This window comes from Parasteatoda tepidariorum, chromosome 2, assembly GCF_043381705.1.
Source record: "Parasteatoda tepidariorum isolate YZ-2023 chromosome 2, CAS_Ptep_4.0, whole genome shotgun sequence".
NCBI lineage: Eukaryota > Metazoa > Arthropoda > Arachnida > Araneae > Theridiidae > Parasteatoda > Parasteatoda tepidariorum.
The window spans coordinates 77874062-77891303 of record NC_092205.1 but is presented as its reverse complement, the minus strand read 5'-3'; the positions used below and the strand labels follow the sequence as shown (position 1 = coordinate 77891303).

General features: G+C 25.3%; 1 protein-coding gene across 1 annotated transcript; it reads left to right on the top strand.

The window, feature by feature from the left end:
* Positions 1-51: 51 nt before the first annotated feature.
* LOC107444155 (trifunctional nucleotide phosphoesterase protein YfkN) lies at positions 52-16810 on the top strand. Its single transcript, XM_016058239.3, has 14 exons — positions 52-466; positions 1405-1577; positions 2217-2303; positions 3463-3602; positions 3696-3821; positions 4986-5111; positions 6008-6173; positions 8995-9090; positions 9958-10125; positions 11364-11536; positions 12599-12676; positions 12758-12885; positions 13181-13346; positions 15387-16810. Exons 2-14 carry the CDS (start codon positions 1418-1420, stop codon positions 15495-15497), a joined length of 1725 nt encoding a protein of 574 aa, XP_015913725.2. The 5' UTR covers positions 52-466; positions 1405-1417; the 3' UTR covers positions 15498-16810.
* The last annotated feature ends 432 nt before the right edge of the window (positions 16811-17242 follow it).

The following is a 17242-nucleotide window of genomic DNA, read 5'->3' as shown; positions in this document are numbered from 1 at the left end:
AATATGAATTTTAAACTTTTTCTGAAGGTTGGCAACAATCAGTTTTGTTTTGAACTGATCAAATTTCAAAAAATTACGTCACATGCATCTTTTTTTAAATTTGAATTATGTATCTACGCATGCGCATTATTTTTTCACGAATGAGTGATGTTTTGACTTTTATTTCTGGTTTCAGTTTTCAAAACAATATTCAGTTATTTTGGAAACAATGCGAAGGTTATAAAAATCAACTTACGTAAATTTTTTCTTACCTCCTTGGTATTGTTTCTATCGTATTCTGCCGATTTGTCAAATACATTACAGTTTTTACCTTGAAGTTGATTCGTAGTGGAGCTTGAATTTATTTTGAGATTGATTAATGTCTGTGTTTTATTCAGAGCAGACGGGAATGTTATGTTTAAGTGTCGGGATAAACATTATAATAAGCAAATTTTGTTCTGATAATTTAATTTAGTTTCACGTGAAAGTAAGCACGAATTTGTTTCATTTTAAGAGTTTATAATTTTTAATTATTTTCTAGAATTAATTTTGATAATACTGAATATGTTTTAAAGGACGATCACTTAATTAATAATCGAGTTATTAAAAGAAATAGTTTCTTTTGTGTTTGATTGTGTGATTAATTTATAATCTTTTGTATCAATAGCTCGAAGAAATAAATTTAAAACGCAATTTAAATTAAAAGCTATATTTTTTTATTAATAAAATCAATAACCTTATATCTGACAACTTGCACCATGTTTTATAATATTTAAATAAAAAGTTAAAAAGTGTTATAATTTAAATAATTTTTCATTTCTGTCTTATTGTCTTTAATTCCTGATTTTCTAATACATTTTATTTTTAGTGATATTTTTTTCTTAGTGACAATGAATTATTTTTAAGTTCAAGACTTTATTTTTCTTATAAAATGTATAAATTTGGAAATGAGTTTGTTTGAAATGCTTTTAAGTAAAAGTTGCTTATAAATTAGAAAAAAAGAGGATTTATAGGAAATCATGCAAATTTTGTGAAATTCCTGAATATTTCAAAATTATTGTCCCAAATTTTTTAAGGAAATTATAAAGAGTATTCAAAATTTCATTGATTTTATGATATTAGTTATCATTATATGACTGGAAATATATGAGAATATTTGAAGGAACTGTACTTGCTTATTAAGTGGAGGAGTGACCCACTTTTGAAAAAAATGGGTTGTTGAATTTAAAATTTTGACATGCAGCTAGTTGTTTGAAATATAAAATTAAAAATATTTAAATAATAAAAATGTTACATTTTTAATATTGACATACTAAATCAGAATAAATTTTTTAAATGATAATTTAATTAAATTTTTAAATGATTTTCTATTTGGAAACTATTAATTCAAATGTCTATTAAATACATTTTTATTCCATTTTCTAGATAACATTTAATAATGGCTGTCACTCTCTTACATTTCAATGACTGTTATAATGTTGAAAGTCAAAATTATGAACCAGTTGGAGGAGCTTCTAGATTTTGTTCTGCATTGAAAAGCTTCAGCTCATTAGACCCCTTAATTTTATTTAGTGGGGATATCTTTGCTCCATCAATTAGTAAGTGCAAATTTTATATCTACATTCATGTTACAAATTTTTGTTTATGAATTACTATTTTTAATTTTTCATGCGTAATTTTCAAAGTTTTAAAAATGTATATTTTGTTTTACATTTTCCATATTTTGTTTTGAAATGTTCTCTTTATAATAATACAAATAGTTAAATTAATAATTCAAATAATTATACTAATTTACTTAAATGTAAATTTTAAAATGGAAAATTAAAACATTAATTATGTTTTGCTTATAGTATCCTTTACCTTAAAAGCTTTGTCAATTTTCTACTTTCAAAAAATATTTTCCCCTCATAAAATAAGACAGCTCACTAACTATTTTTGGATGAAAATTTATTTTACATCAATATTTCTAATGTTGTGGAAAATTTGGTTTATATTTGCATTTTCCCAGAAAATATGAAAACATAATTTTTGTGTTCTTAAGTATTGAACAAACACACTTTAACTATAATTTTAATCCTAGAGAAATAATTTGTAATTCACTACAGAAAAAATTTAAGTACTAAACTTCATGATTTATTGCATGTTAAAAAAATATTTTAACTGTGTTGTAATAATTTTAAATTATATTTACTAATATTTTATTTACATTTAGGCTGATATGTAATTTATAATTTTAGTGAGCACATTTACTAAAGGAGAGCAAATGATTCCTGTTCTAAATTCTTTTGGAGTTCACTGTGCTGTATTTGGAAACCATGATTTTGGTGATTATATTTTCATTTTATTGTATTAATTAAATTGATATTTTTAAAAATAAATTTAAATGCAACTCTCTTTCAAAGGGGAAAAAAAGTCTATTAGTTTCAGGCAATATATTTCTATATTATGTACTTATAATAGTTTATACTTATTACCATAGCTAATTAAGCATCACAGACTGTTATAATAGTTCAGCAATTTTTAAGCCTGGCGAAATAAAATGACATCTAAATTTATTTATACAAGTTTTGTGTCGGTTCAAGCTGCATTACTTTGCTTTAATTCTGCAATTGATTAAAATTGAGTTAGCTATGTATTAATTATTTAAATAAAAAAAGTTCTAATGTAAATGTTTCTTTTATTTTTTTTCGTTATCCCAAAAGGTTTTATTATGTAGCATCAAGGAAATTTTCAAATATATTTATTTTATTATAGTAAATATTTCTAACTATTTGTATTAAAATATAAATTATTTATTAAAACTTATTATTATTAATATTATTTTTAGAAAAAAGATGCATCATATTTCTTTGTTAACTTATTATTTGTAGTTATTAACTACAAAAACTTTTTAATGTTCTATTGAAATATGAATTGAATTTAACATTTTATTTTACAAATTAAAATCATTAAAGTCTTACTCCAATGTGGTTCATTATATAAAAAATAATTACAGTTTGAAACTTAAATAACAATATTTAGTATGAGTGTTTCGTATCTAGTATGAAATGATAATTTAATAATAATTTAATGTTTAATAAATAATTAGAATCAGTTTTTAGTACTTATGTTGCAGACCATCATTATGTATAAATTGCTTGCTTAATCATAAGCAGCTTAATTATACCATTCAGTAGCCCTATGCTGAATTATTCAATAACATAAGCACGGTAAAAAATCAAAACATAGTGCTTTGATATAATAAAATACAGTTAATAGCAGTTTTTTCTTCACTTTTTTACAAGACTGGAATATTAAATTTCTCATATTAATATTTGCTTTGAGCTTTAAAATAACTTTGTACTCTTAATTTTAGTGACATAATGAGCAAACATATTTTTGAGTTGTGCGGGCATTTTTATTTAGATATCTGAACTTAAATATGTGTATTTTAAAGATTGCATTCAGCATGGAAATATAATAAAATATATATCTTTTTCTCAGATTTTGGAGTTGACTTACTTGCTGATTTTGCAAAACGCACAACATTCCCATGGTTGATAAGTAATGTTATAGATAATGAGACAGGAAGACCTTTAGCAGATGGTTTGGTGACTCATGTCTTAGAAAGAAAGGGAAAAAAAGTAAAATTTATAAGTCTTTATGTATAACTATGTATTTTTATAAATTAATTTGTGCATAAATTGATGATTAAAAGTTTTGTATTAATTTCCTAGTTTGGTATTATTGGGCTTGTGGAAGAAGAATGGTTAGCAACATTAGCCACCATTGAAGCTGATGAAGTGACTTATTTTGATTTTGTAGAAAAGGGAGAAAAGTTAGCAAAAGAACTGAGAGAAAAGGTCTTAACTATTAAGTGTCATTTTTATGATTGTCATATTTATCTTGAATAAGTTACTTATACCTATATATAAATAACTTCTCATTTATTATAATTTTTTACCTGTATTATCCTGTATTTTAATGAGTTTTAAAACTAGTTTTCAAAGTTGAATTCGTTTAAAATTATTAAATTTGACATTTTAATTTAGTTTTGTTTAAAAATTGTCTTTAAAAATGTAATTTGTTGTATTTGCTGATTTTGTTTGACTTTTTTCAGTATTTTTCACTTTTTTTTAATTAGTTTTAATTACTATGTATTAGAATTTGAAAGTAAAAGTAAGTTTTTTTTATGCAACTTACATTAATTAACTTTACTAATTTTTACTTTGTTATAAATGTTGGGCATTAGTATATTTAGTTTTAATTCATAATAGTAGTTGCAAGTTTATAAATTGAATCAAGGGTAGTTGTAACTCTTTGTGTCTTAAAATTAAATAGAAAAAAAAAGAAAGTTTTTTGGAGGTGTTTTTTGTATTAAGGGCATAAGATTCATCCCTTAATTCTCTTTAAAGAATGATAGACAGTAACAACTAGTACATGGAGTACAAGAAAAATTGTGACCAGAGTTTGCTAACGAAGATAGAATTTTTTTTATCAAAATTTAACTCCTGGTTACATTTTATTTATTTTTAAAAAGTGCAGCCATTGTAGAGATTTAGAGAGGCTGGCAAACTCTATGGGTTTTAATATTAGGAAGTATCTGCGGATTTCAAGTAAAGACTAGCTGAAATGGATTGCCAAATGAAAAAATAGTCATTAATTCAAGTATGGTGTAGAAATTAAAATATCCCCTAAAACTATAAAAGTCTTGTAGAATCTTTACAAAAACAAATGAACCTTTTTCTAAAATCCAAAAGAGGGAATATTAAATTATGTTAATTAAATCAAAATGCATTAAAATTCCCATTGAACTGTTGTTTTTCAAATTACTATGCATTTGTTTAAATTAATATGCTCACTACTGTACTAAACTAGTTACTGTATTTGTTTAAATGATATAATCCATAAGTTAAATATAATGATTACTATTGATGTATAAAGTACTAGTTTCAATATTTAGCCAATAACACGTATTTATAAATTACTTGAATTAAATAATCACATTTAAATGTTTGTTCGATTAGGATGGTGTTGATTGTGTCATTGCCTTGACTCATATGAGAACTCCCAATGACATCCGTCTAGCTGAAAATGTGGAAGGGATAGATCTGATTTTAGGTGGACATGACCATGTCTATGAAATTCAAAAAGTATGATTCATTTTTATATGCAATAATGCTACATAATTTTACTGTTTATAGGCATTAGAGAACATTTTTACTATACAACAGTTTTAAAACTGAAATTTATTTATAAATGTATAAAACTTATTCAGTGATATCTTATAGTTTATTAAAAGAGCAAAAACAAGTCTAATTTGAATTTCTTTTCTTTCTTTCTTTTTTGTTTTGGAGAAGGAGGTTGGAATCGGTAGTTACTAAGTGGAATTAACATTAATTATATTTTATGTAGAGCCTAATTTGAGAAAAAATGATCTGCGTTGTTCAAATTCAATAACCAATTTAGGTGTAAATTTTTGAGTGTCAATCAAAGGAAAGAAAATCAACACTCATTGACAAAAGGAAATTGGCTGAAATTCTGAAACTACAAAAGTGGTGGTTGAGTACAGCATTTGAACAGAAGTTATAAAATGTCACATAGAAACACGCGGTCTATAAGTCACACATTCAACAAGAAATAATCGAGCAGAACTGTTTAGAAATTTTTGTGTAATTAATTCAATCATTTAGCCATGGTGGCAATTAGTTGTCTTTGTAAAGGACATGTTTTATCCATGATGGTGGTCTGAAGCTCAATTAGCTTTAGATCAATGAGTACCAACTTGTCTGAGGAGTCAAGGCAGCTTGCTTACCACTATTACGCTGTTTGTTTCATTTTTAAATTATCAAGTCTTAATCTCTATAACCTTAGTGAACAACTGATTGTTGTAGGATTGCTTTGCTCTTTTTAATTCAAAAATTTAAGTATTTTCTCTTTGCAAACAAATTGTAAATTTTGTATATCCAAATATAATGGCTACGTTTAAAAAAAAATGATGTAACTTTCTCTTAAAATCTATTTATTTGTTGATTATTTTCTATTTTAGGTTAACAATAAATACATCATAAAAAGTGGGACAGATTTTCAGCATTTTTCAAAAATTACTCTTCATTTCAATTGTGACCAGGTAGATGTTAGCATTGAAAAGCAAGCAGTTACCTCTGATTACACCCCTGATCCAAATCTTGAACAAGAATTGTTAAAGTATAAAGGTAAATGTAGTAAATTAAATATTTAAATTTGCATAGTAATTTGATAGTTTTATTGTTAAATATGTAATCTGTAATGAATTGCAATTTATACAAAGTGTGGTTATTAATTTCCCGGATTGATCTAATTACTCCTAAAAATATTGGGTGTATTAATTAATTATGAATTACTTACTAATTTAGTATTTTTCAATATAGCTTCCATCTGTGGTATGATTTTGTTTACTTCTGATCTTGTGCTTTTCTTAATGGCTTCAAATCTTTGAACCTCACTTTTTTGTAAAGTGTTTTAGTTTTGTTGGTTATGGAATTTTGTTTAGCCTTAGAGTTTGGGGATCATGCCCTTTGGAAAAATCTTTTGGTGACTTTTTGTTTCCAAATCTAAATGATGTTCTAAAAAATTTCTGTTTAAGAATTTTGAAAGAATTGACAGAATTAAGGAGTATTCTGCTAGAGAACTTTTAAAAATTTTAAATGGGTGTATGTAATTCACACAATGTTTTCAGGAGTTATTAAATCAGTCCTTAAATTATTTTTTGTTTATTAGTATTTTTTTTTCTTATTAGAAAAGCCCAAAATAAAAATACAATTGTTGATTACAATATATTAAATTTGCAATTTTATGTATTTTTTGCCTAATAGCTATTTTTTTTACTCAATAAAAAAACTAAATGAGCGTGTTACTTATAATATTAAATATGTAATGTGTTAGGGTTTTAGTTTTGTTTTGAATTATGTTTAATTGAATTGTACATGTTGATTTAATAATTGAAAAGAAATAACTACATATTATTTTTATCAATTAAAAAGTATTTAATTTTTTTTTCTGTGTGAATATTTTAAGGCATTGCTTAAAATTTATATTTAAATTTTTTTATGAAGTTCAATTTATACTATTGATAAATGTTTAAGGTGGAGATTTATAATTATGCCATGCAGACTTCAAGATAATTATGTGTGGCTTTTCAGTTTAAGTTTATGTTATTTAAATGTTTTATGTATTCATTACATAAAAACTAAATGTTTATATCTTTTTTTAAGAAGTTGTAGTTGTAGTTTTAAAGGTCAAATCTCTCTTTGCCTTTTAGATTAAAGTCTGTGTAAAAGTTTTAAAAATTGGTTTTACTCAAATTGTTTGCTGAAAAATATTTATGCTGCATATTTGCCAATATATTCAAATGAAAATTTATAAATACATAAAATAAGTATTACACTGCAGGAAGATTGATTGCAACTATATAAAATGCAATGGTAGAAATATAAAACAGCATTCTTCTGTATTTTGATGCTACTGAAGTTGTCATCCATGAAAGTTGTTTTCATTCCAAGGAAAAATTGTTTATGATTCCATAGAATTAAAAAGTTATACTCAAAATCATTTGCTGCATTATCTATAATTCAGTTATGTTAGTGAAGTGAAACATATCCATTTAAAGATGACTGGAGAACCAAATGTGTTTCCTGAAAATGCGTAAAATGAGTTGTCCTTCATGAACTTATTTATTCTGCACACAATTAAAATTATTTTATTTTAGGAGTATGGTAGTAATTAAAAATATATGGATAATTACCCATGATCAAAAGTAGTTTCAATTATATATTACAAATCTTTAATACACTTCATGAATTTTAACTGTTATCATAATTCTGATTAGATAATGCATGCATTCCAAGGAAGAATTCAGTGATGCATTGATGCAAGAAAGGTGTGAACTTAAGTGGAAAAAACATTAAGATAATTTGAAGTTAAACCTATTGTGTTGGGCTAATTATTCATTCACTGTGTAATTTATTCTCTGTCAATTGTAAATTGATTGTTTAAGTAAATTATTTCAAAAATGATTGATAACTAGTGAGTAAATTAGGATTGGATACAAATAGGATTATATTCTTACATCAATGAGATTTATTTTTCTTCAAAAATTTTACAAGGTCACTATTTAACCGCATTTTAAATTTAACAAAAATTTAAAGACTTTTGTGGAAATGTTAAATTTGTTTTAAAAAATATTTAACATTACTTTTAAGGACTTTTGAACTAAAAATTAGCTTTGAAAATGTTCACAAATTAATTATTGCTTTTAAATGCCATAAAGGTATTAAGAATTTAAATGAGAAAAAGAAAAGATTGAATGGTTTAGTGCTTGATGCCTTTTCAGAATTGTTTTCTTATTTTTTTTTTCAATTTTAAATTCTGTTTATAAATTAAACATGCTATTTCTAGATACTTTTTCAGATATTTTATTAGCAATCTAATTATATTGTTGGATAATAATTTTCTAACTTATGAAAAAAGTTAAAAGCTGACATATTTCTGAAAGAAAATGCAAATGTAGAGTTTGTACTTTTTAGTATTTATTGAAAACAAACTAAACATTTATTCTAATTAATTATGAATTAAAATTGAATCTGATGTAACTCATCAGTAAGTATCGAACAGATTTAAAGTTGTTGTCCTTTGAAAAAATGTCATTTATAATAGAAACCTAATAGGGTATAGAAAAAAAAAATTTTTTCGTGCAGAAAATGCAATAATAACCAGAGAAAATTTTCTCTTTTTAACTATTGAATTAAATGTGCAGTAAAATTGAAATTGTATGTATGAATAAAGAAATGAATTTAAGTTCTTTAAATTAGACAAGAAGTATTTGTTACAGATGAGATACAAAAAAGCAAAATAACTAAAATAATTAATTGTATAAAAATTGCTGATTATTGTTAAACTTGCTATATTTTGCTTATAAAATTAGTAAAAGGGCAAGAAATATATGTTTTATATATATTTTGTTTCTTTCAAGCATTTTTTTCTCTCTAAATTTTTTAGGTGTGGTAGAAGGTAAAATGGATGAAATACTTTGTGAATTTTCTGTGGACTTAGATGGACGATTTTCAAGCATTCGAACTCAAGAAACAAATCTCGGTAATTTTATCATCTTTATTTCTTTAAAATATTTTTATTTTCCTTTGACAAAATATTTAAGGAATTATTTTTTCAGAGGATTTTTGTTGTGTTTAATACTTAATTAAGTTTGCAGAAGTTCAGTAAAGTAAATGTAGCAAATTTTATCTATGAGTTCTATTCCCGGACAAGGAACTTTTGAAGCCTTCTCTAAATTTCTTCAACTTTTGAGAAGTTCGTCGCTTAACAGTTTTAATTGTTTAACTTTAGCTTATGCCTCATGATGTTGTTTTAAATTTATATACATTAACTTATAAAACTTATTACTATGTTAAATTCATAACTTTTTACCATATTTATGATAAATGTTTTGATGTTATAAAATAAAATTGGAGATTAGTGATAAGCTTAATTTAAATTATGTTAAGATTCAAGTATCTTATTGAACATGCCCCATAATTTTGTTTTAAACTTATCTACATTCTTATTTTTTGTTTATCTTGTAATTATATGTATGTTTCATAATTTTCTTTATATTTTAAATGTTTATTTCAAATAAATGTCAGAAATAATTTCCGATTTTCTATTTCGGAAATTTCAGGAATCAGACCACACTTAAATAGCTTTAATTATTTTCGCTTTATTACTGACAATATCTTAAATATTTCATTTTTTGTTGAAACAATTATTTTTAATTAATAAATGTGTACAGTTTCATAATAAAAAATGTAAAGTTCATGTTTCATAATAAATATGTACAGTTTCATAAAAAATATTGAAAATTTTTTAAAATTTTTGTATTAAATTTTTCATCTATTATTCATACGCTTTTTTTGAAAATTGGATTGTTGTTGTTATTTATTTGCTTGTAAATTTATTATTTTTCAGGCAACTTTGTTTGTGATATCATGTTATCTGCAACACATTCTGATGTGGCTATTCTAAATTCTGGAACTTTAAGATCTGATAGAATTCATCCTAAGGGACCTTTTACAATGAGGGATTTAGTTACTATTTTACCTATGATGGACTCCTTATTAGTGATCAGTGTTTCTGGTTTGTAACAATTTATTGAATATTTCTGCTTATCAGGTATCAGAATTTTAAGACCCTTGAAAAATATTAGTGAATTAATAAATTGTATATGTAGAAACAAGAATTGTCAAAAATATGAATACAGCAGTGAGTTAATCATAAAGATATGGTTCTTAGTAGAACACAAAAGTCAAGCATCACTGGTTGTGGTCAGTGAGTGGATTTCTGACCACTTTAATCAGCCTACACAGGGCTGTATGATATAAGTCTTCAATAAACTGCTCTACTGTTAAATGCGTGACATCTTGCACAGATCATATCGGACCATCAAAGTAGAAGAGCCGATCGCTCTGCAAAAGATCAAAATTGTGATGGCATGAATCATCCTCAGGAATGCATCCTAGATCCTCGTCAATAGGCTATTGTACATCTCTAGTGTTACACGAATAAAGTACTACTATAAAAGTGTAAGAAATTTATATAAAAAGATGATCATGTTTAGTTAGGAAATCATTCACTAGCTTGTAGTTCTAAAAATAGAAAATTTTTTGAATTTATAGTTGGGATTTGCTTTTAAAACTATTTTGCTTCATTCTAAAAATTTCTTTTTTTTCTTTTTTTTTTTTAAAAAAAAGCTCAAAAATTTTAAATTATTATTTATGAAGCTTAAATCCGACTTTCAACATTTTTTGTGTGGACATTCTTATGATTTTCAAACTCATTAAATGATATTTTTTGAGTTAAATGAAGAACACATTTTAGTTATAAGTAATGTAGTTTCTTATAACTTAAGTATTGTTGAGAAGTAATGTAATGTAGTGGAGTAATGTAATTTAGACTTTTATTTTTAAGAAATGTTGGTAAATTATTTTTCATAGTATCATGTTGTAGGTTATTTTTGAGATAAGGTTTTGAATATTTTTATTTTGACTGTAGATTTTATTTAAAATGTTCTTTTACAACAATTGATGCCATTTGTAGTTGAAAAAGTGTAAGCCGTTAAACAAATATGGTTTTTGAATCTTTTAAATATTTTTATTACGTTTCTTTGCAAATTTCTTTTAAATGATGCATTTTGTCTTGAAGTTTTGGTCTTTTAAAAAGAAAACCTGAGAAATGAAACTTATAGCTCTGCTTATTAGCTTGTAGGACAGTAAAAACCCATACATAGGAATGAATAAATAAATAAAAATAAAATTCTTAAAGTTTATATGCGCAAAACTTTTTGTTATATATGTATTTAAACTTTTTTACTTTAGGGGAGCAGCTATATAGAGCATTAGAAAATGGTGTGTCTCAGTATCCAAAACTAGAAGGTAGGTTTCCGCAAGTCTCAGGGATACGCTTTGCCTTTGATCCTTCGAAACCTCCTCATCACAGAATTGATTCAAGATTCATTAAAATTGGTGATGAATACTTGGACTTAGGACAGGTATGCAAAATATGTATGAATATTTATTTCAAATTCTAAATGAAATATATATAAAAAAAAATAATATGAATGTGTGTAAAAATTTAAAATTTGGGTCTGTAAACATTTAGCAATTTGACTAAAATGAACTACGGATCTTAATTCTGTAAATTAGTTTTAATTTAATATTTCAAAAGAAAAAAAAAAGACTCCTGATTGTGAAGTCTTCTGTATGAAGTATCGATCAAAACTGGAAGAAGCGCTTGTTTATTGTTGGAGGATCTCGCTCAAGATCCATAGGATATTTTTTTAAATATTAGTTAGTCTTTTAAGAATTTCTTTCACTATTACAAAAATAATAATAATGACAGGAAACAATTACAATGAAATCAATAAAATAAGAAAAAAATTTTTTGATTGTGAAAGGGGAAACGTGTGTATAGTTTGGTTTTAACTCTCTTATCTCTAGTTGGCTTGAGTTTCAGAAATTGTATATCATAATGTTGAATGCAATTTTTTGTACTTAATTGCTTTTTTTCTGAGCCAATATGAGCCAAAGAAAGTAGACATAATTTTTTATCAAAATGTTGGGAAGTAGATTATTACGAACTGCAGAATATCAATTTAGTTAGTTCAAATTTTAAAACTGATTTATCTTATTTATTTGAAAAGAAATAAAACTTTGACACTGTAATTATTGCCTCACATTCAGACGAGAACATATAAGTTGTTTAATTAGTTAATTACACACATTTTATTAGCAATCTAATACAATCCGTTTTGGCATAAGGTTAAAAAATAAATACATAAATGTATCTTAGCGCTTGGCTAATATAAAAAGCATTAAATTTTGTTTAATTTAACTTACCAGTTGCAGAAGTTAATATATTTCAGCTTCAATTACATACTTGTGTTGCTTTTATTTTAATAGTTTATTTACATTTTACTTAACCTATCCTTAAAACCATTTCATTTATTTTTATATTCTTAGTTTTGCTATAAAATACATAGTATTATGCATAATTTTTGTCCAATCATAATATGAAATGGGTGTGCACGTGTTTTAACATGAATATCTTTTAGCATTATAGATTAGTCACGAAATCATATTTATGCCAAGGGAGAGATGGATATGATTGTCTTAAGAATTGCAAAACATTAGTAAGTGTAATTTAAATGATCTTCTCTTACTGTTTTATTATGTTATGCAATATCAATTTATTATACTTTGTTTTAACATAGATGACCGAAGAAGAATGTCCTGAACTCTGTACAATTGTGCAAAACCATTTTCATGCTATAAAAGTACTTACTGGAGCTGTACAACATCAAACAAATCACCGTCAAAGTCTAATATGTTTATCTAGAAGGTATTAAGCTATTCTAAATATTTTTCTTATTAGTTGCTATATGCTTTCAATGTTATGAACTTTTTTACATTGATGTACATGTTTAATTTAATTTTAAATGTATTATTTTTCTTTCCTATAGAAGATTTAAAATTTTCTGACGATGATTAATTGGAGTTATTATTTATTCAATTCATTAGAGCTATTATTTATTCATTTTTAATCTAAAATTGTAAAAAATTTAAGTAATTTATTGCAATTTTTTTCTAAATGATTAGGTTTTATGATTCGAAGTATTATTTTTTTTATGCAATAGGCATAGTGCAGTCAAAATGTTGGAAGAGGTAGGACGGTTCCAAGTGCATAAAGTAAATGATCAGCATAATGAGCAAATAGTACTTCCTATTATAGAAGAAGTTGAAATGAAACAGTGTCAGCTAAGACCTAAAGTTGAAGGCAGAATTGTTGTAATGACTGAAGAGGTAATTAGAAAGAATACATGTATGTCAATATCTCTCTCTCTCTTACTCTCTCTCTCTCTCTCTCTATATATATATATATATATTATATCTATCTATCTCTCTATCTATCTAAATAAATAAATACAAGAAAACACGAAGAAAGTTAAGAAAAACAATAAGTTTCATTTATTGTGCTTAAGCTGCAAGTAAACAGAACCCATTAGATAAGTTCAAAATGAAGAATAAAACAAGGAAAAATCAAAGACATATGAAAAAGGGGGAAATAATAAGTAAAAAAATAACAAACAACAGTTAAAAAAAAAAGATGAAATTTTATTTAAAAAACCGGAAAAAAAAAGATATTAATCTTTTCATCAGCCCACACGATTATATCCGTAAAACAGAGTGCATTCTGATATTGTATCAATAAAGCCAAAGCAAAATATATTAATACAATAGTGTGAGGAGCACTCAAAATTTTTTTTTATAAAAATTACAACAAATGAAATAGAACACAAAAAGTAAAAATAACATGGAAAAACAGAAAATAAAATAAAATAAAAAGAAAAAACAGTAAAATTGGACTATAAAGCGAGTAGCGAAATCAGATCAACTTACATGGACGGAAATTTTTCAAGAATGATTTAATAATGTTTTTGCAGAAAGAATGCCAGATTACAAAATATGAAAACAAAAGTGCAAATTGAGTGTAACAAGAGGGTTTTTAAGTGCCGTTCTTACTGCACTGCTGAAGTGATTTGTTATTCTGTTCATTGATTTGTTAGTTACCAAAGACGGGCCCGAAATGGATGTGCGCAAGGTAATATTATACTGGATAATTTTAAAAATTGACCATAAATAGTTTTAGAAAATAGATGTTTATTTAAGAAAAAATCTAAAATCTAAAATTTTACGGATATAATCGTGTGGGCTGATGAAAAGATTATATCTTTTTCCCCCCGGTTTTTTAAAAAAAATTTCATCCTTTTTTTTAATTTTAAACTGCTGTTTGTTATTTTTTTTACTTATTATTTTCCCCTTTTTCATGTGTCTTTAATTTTTCTTCGTTTTATTCTTCATTTTGAACTTATATATATATCTGTGTGCGTGCGTGTGTGTGTGCTTGGCGACAAGTAATGCAGTGCAGTAACTCGCAACAGGAATGGAGCTTTAACGTTCGCATCAAACAACTTTCAAAAGGCTTCAGCACCTTTGCGTTTTGTTTTCGACCATGCATTCTTTGATAAAAATTTTTTGCTTGGGTGTGTACTATCATTTCCTAAAATTTTGCCCATCTTTTTAGAATCACCCTTTATATATATGTAAATATAATTGGAAAAAAAATACCACAAAGGATATGTGAAGAAGATATTTTGAAAACCGCAACATCATAGATATGAAAGTTGATAAATAAAAATTAGTTTCTTTTTTAAGAAGAATCATATTTCTCCTTCAATGAGGCGGGGGGAGAACAAATCATTGCATCATTCATTAAGCCATATTGTTTGAAAAGCAGTATAAAGGTGTAAGATAAGTTTTTAAAGCAAATTTTTTAAAAATAATTATGAAATCTATTTTTTTAAAAATGATGTACGGTTTTTCTTATATTTCAAAAACAAATGTTAATTTTGAACTTTTTCTATTTTTAAAAAAAATCAACAACGGGGATGAAATTTTTATTTAACTTGCTTAGTTTTTAAAAGTAGATTAAATTTAAAACAATTTCAGAATTACGTATTTGTGCATGGGCAGTAAATTAGCATTTGCTCACTGCTGTGTTGAGATTACAAAGAACTATAAAATGGAAATTTTAATTGGTTCACAACAAATTCATGTGATGCTGAAAATCTGTTGTGAAATCAAACAGATAATTTCATTCAAAACCTTGATTTGATTAAACACAACTAGTCAAAAAAGCAAAATGAGATAAATAATTGAAGAGAAGTAAAGATGGAAAAGAAGAGAATTTTACATTCAACATGTGATCTGTTTCTTATTTTTATTGTTACTTTATTGCTTTATAAACTGAAATAAACATGCAAAAATTTTTTAAAATTTTAGATTCGATTGCAGCTTGAAAAAGAAAGAAGTGACCATTGCATCTGCAATATAAAAGTTCTATGTGAATCAGATGGAGATATCTGTGATAAATTGCTTGATTTAAAAATATGAAATTGTGAATTATAAAGCAAACAAATATTTTTTAAAGAATCTTATGATGATTATTCATACACGTGTTAAAAACATAAGCCCATATTATGATCGATAACACTTTTTGCTGTAATTAAATATATTATGATGCTCTTTTCTTGTTATTTGTTAAATTCTATTAATTATTGAAATTTTACGATGAATCTCTATGTCTGCTTATGGTGGCCTTACTTATAAGCATGCTTTTTAATGAATTACTATTTGTTTATTTTAATGTTTATGTTAGTGAAGTATATAAGCATTTGTTTTTATTAGTTGTTTGAGTAGTTGTGTTTTTATTGTTTTAATATATTGAAATATCTGTAGAACAATCGGTGTTATGGTGTTTTTAACTTTGATATTTTAATTGCTTTAAAATCAATATTCTTAAAAGATAGCATAGAATAGCTATCAAAATTTACCTCTATATCTTTACTGTGATATTTATATTGTGGTTAACTTATTTCAAAATTTGTTGTTTAAGTATTAGTATTACGTTGACATTTCTTTGATTGTTTATAATTAAGGTAGTGCATTTATCAAATACTACTAAGCCCATACTAATTACTTTACCATCACCTAGGAAAATTCTAAAAATCAGTGTTTCCTTCGAGCAACCCAGTACAGTTTAGCTGAGTTAAAAAAATCTGCAGTTCAATTCACTGTAGGACAAGTATTTGTCCTACAGTGCCGAACATGATAAAAGATTGTCAAAATCTGTATGGCTTCTCTCTGAACGTGGAGGAAGGGGGGACACTGATTTGGTGGTACGAACATAGATATTAGTTTTGAAGTTCAATCCTCGTTTTTAAATTTCACTCTTTAAAAATTAATGAAAAAGTGAAATTACTCTAATATATTTTTTTAGTAACATAGACTGAAAAGGAAAAATAAAAACTTTTCATGTTAATGTGACAAGAATAAACTTAAAAATTTATTTCAATCTGTTTCAAAGCATTGGGCAGAATTAGAAGGAAGTTCTTAAAATACTTTTTCTATGTAAATTTAAATTTTTTTGTGGACTTGGCTGAATTTCGTACTAATGTTTCAAATAATGAAAGATTGTATAATGTTTCTGGGAATATTGTATTTCAGCGAGTGTAATTTCTACTTCCCATTTGTGACTGAATATTTAGGGCTAGGGAGTAAGTTTTTTGTACGTTAAATTTCTAATGATTTAATTTTCATATATTTGTTAGTAATTTAATGACATGTGATAACATAATGATATGTGATTGACACTTGAAATCTAATATCAGTGTGTTTTTTTAGCAATAAACTTGTACAGTTTTTCATTTTCTACATTCTTTAATGGTTTTGGTCACCTAAAAGTTCTTAATGGTAGCATTTTGAAAATTATTTACATTTTTCGTGAAAATAGTAGCAAGCAAAAATTTTAGTCTAGTTAGTGCTTTAGAATTTCACTGCCCTGTTGCTGTATATATATTTTTTAAAAATATTTTAGATCTAATATTTTACTGAAACTTTTAGAAGTCTAAAAGTAAATTTATGAATATAAATGAGTGATGATAAAACTATTATATATTTTGTTTAGTCACCAGTTTTGCCTTTGTAGAATTATGAAGTGTACTTAAAAATATTTAGAATGTTTTTAATACATAAAGCTTAGTGATATTAATAGTGCTCAAGGATTGTTTATTAAGTTTTGTCTGTGAATGTTTGATGTTGTTGTAATGACTTAACTCCGTAAATTTATTTACAATATA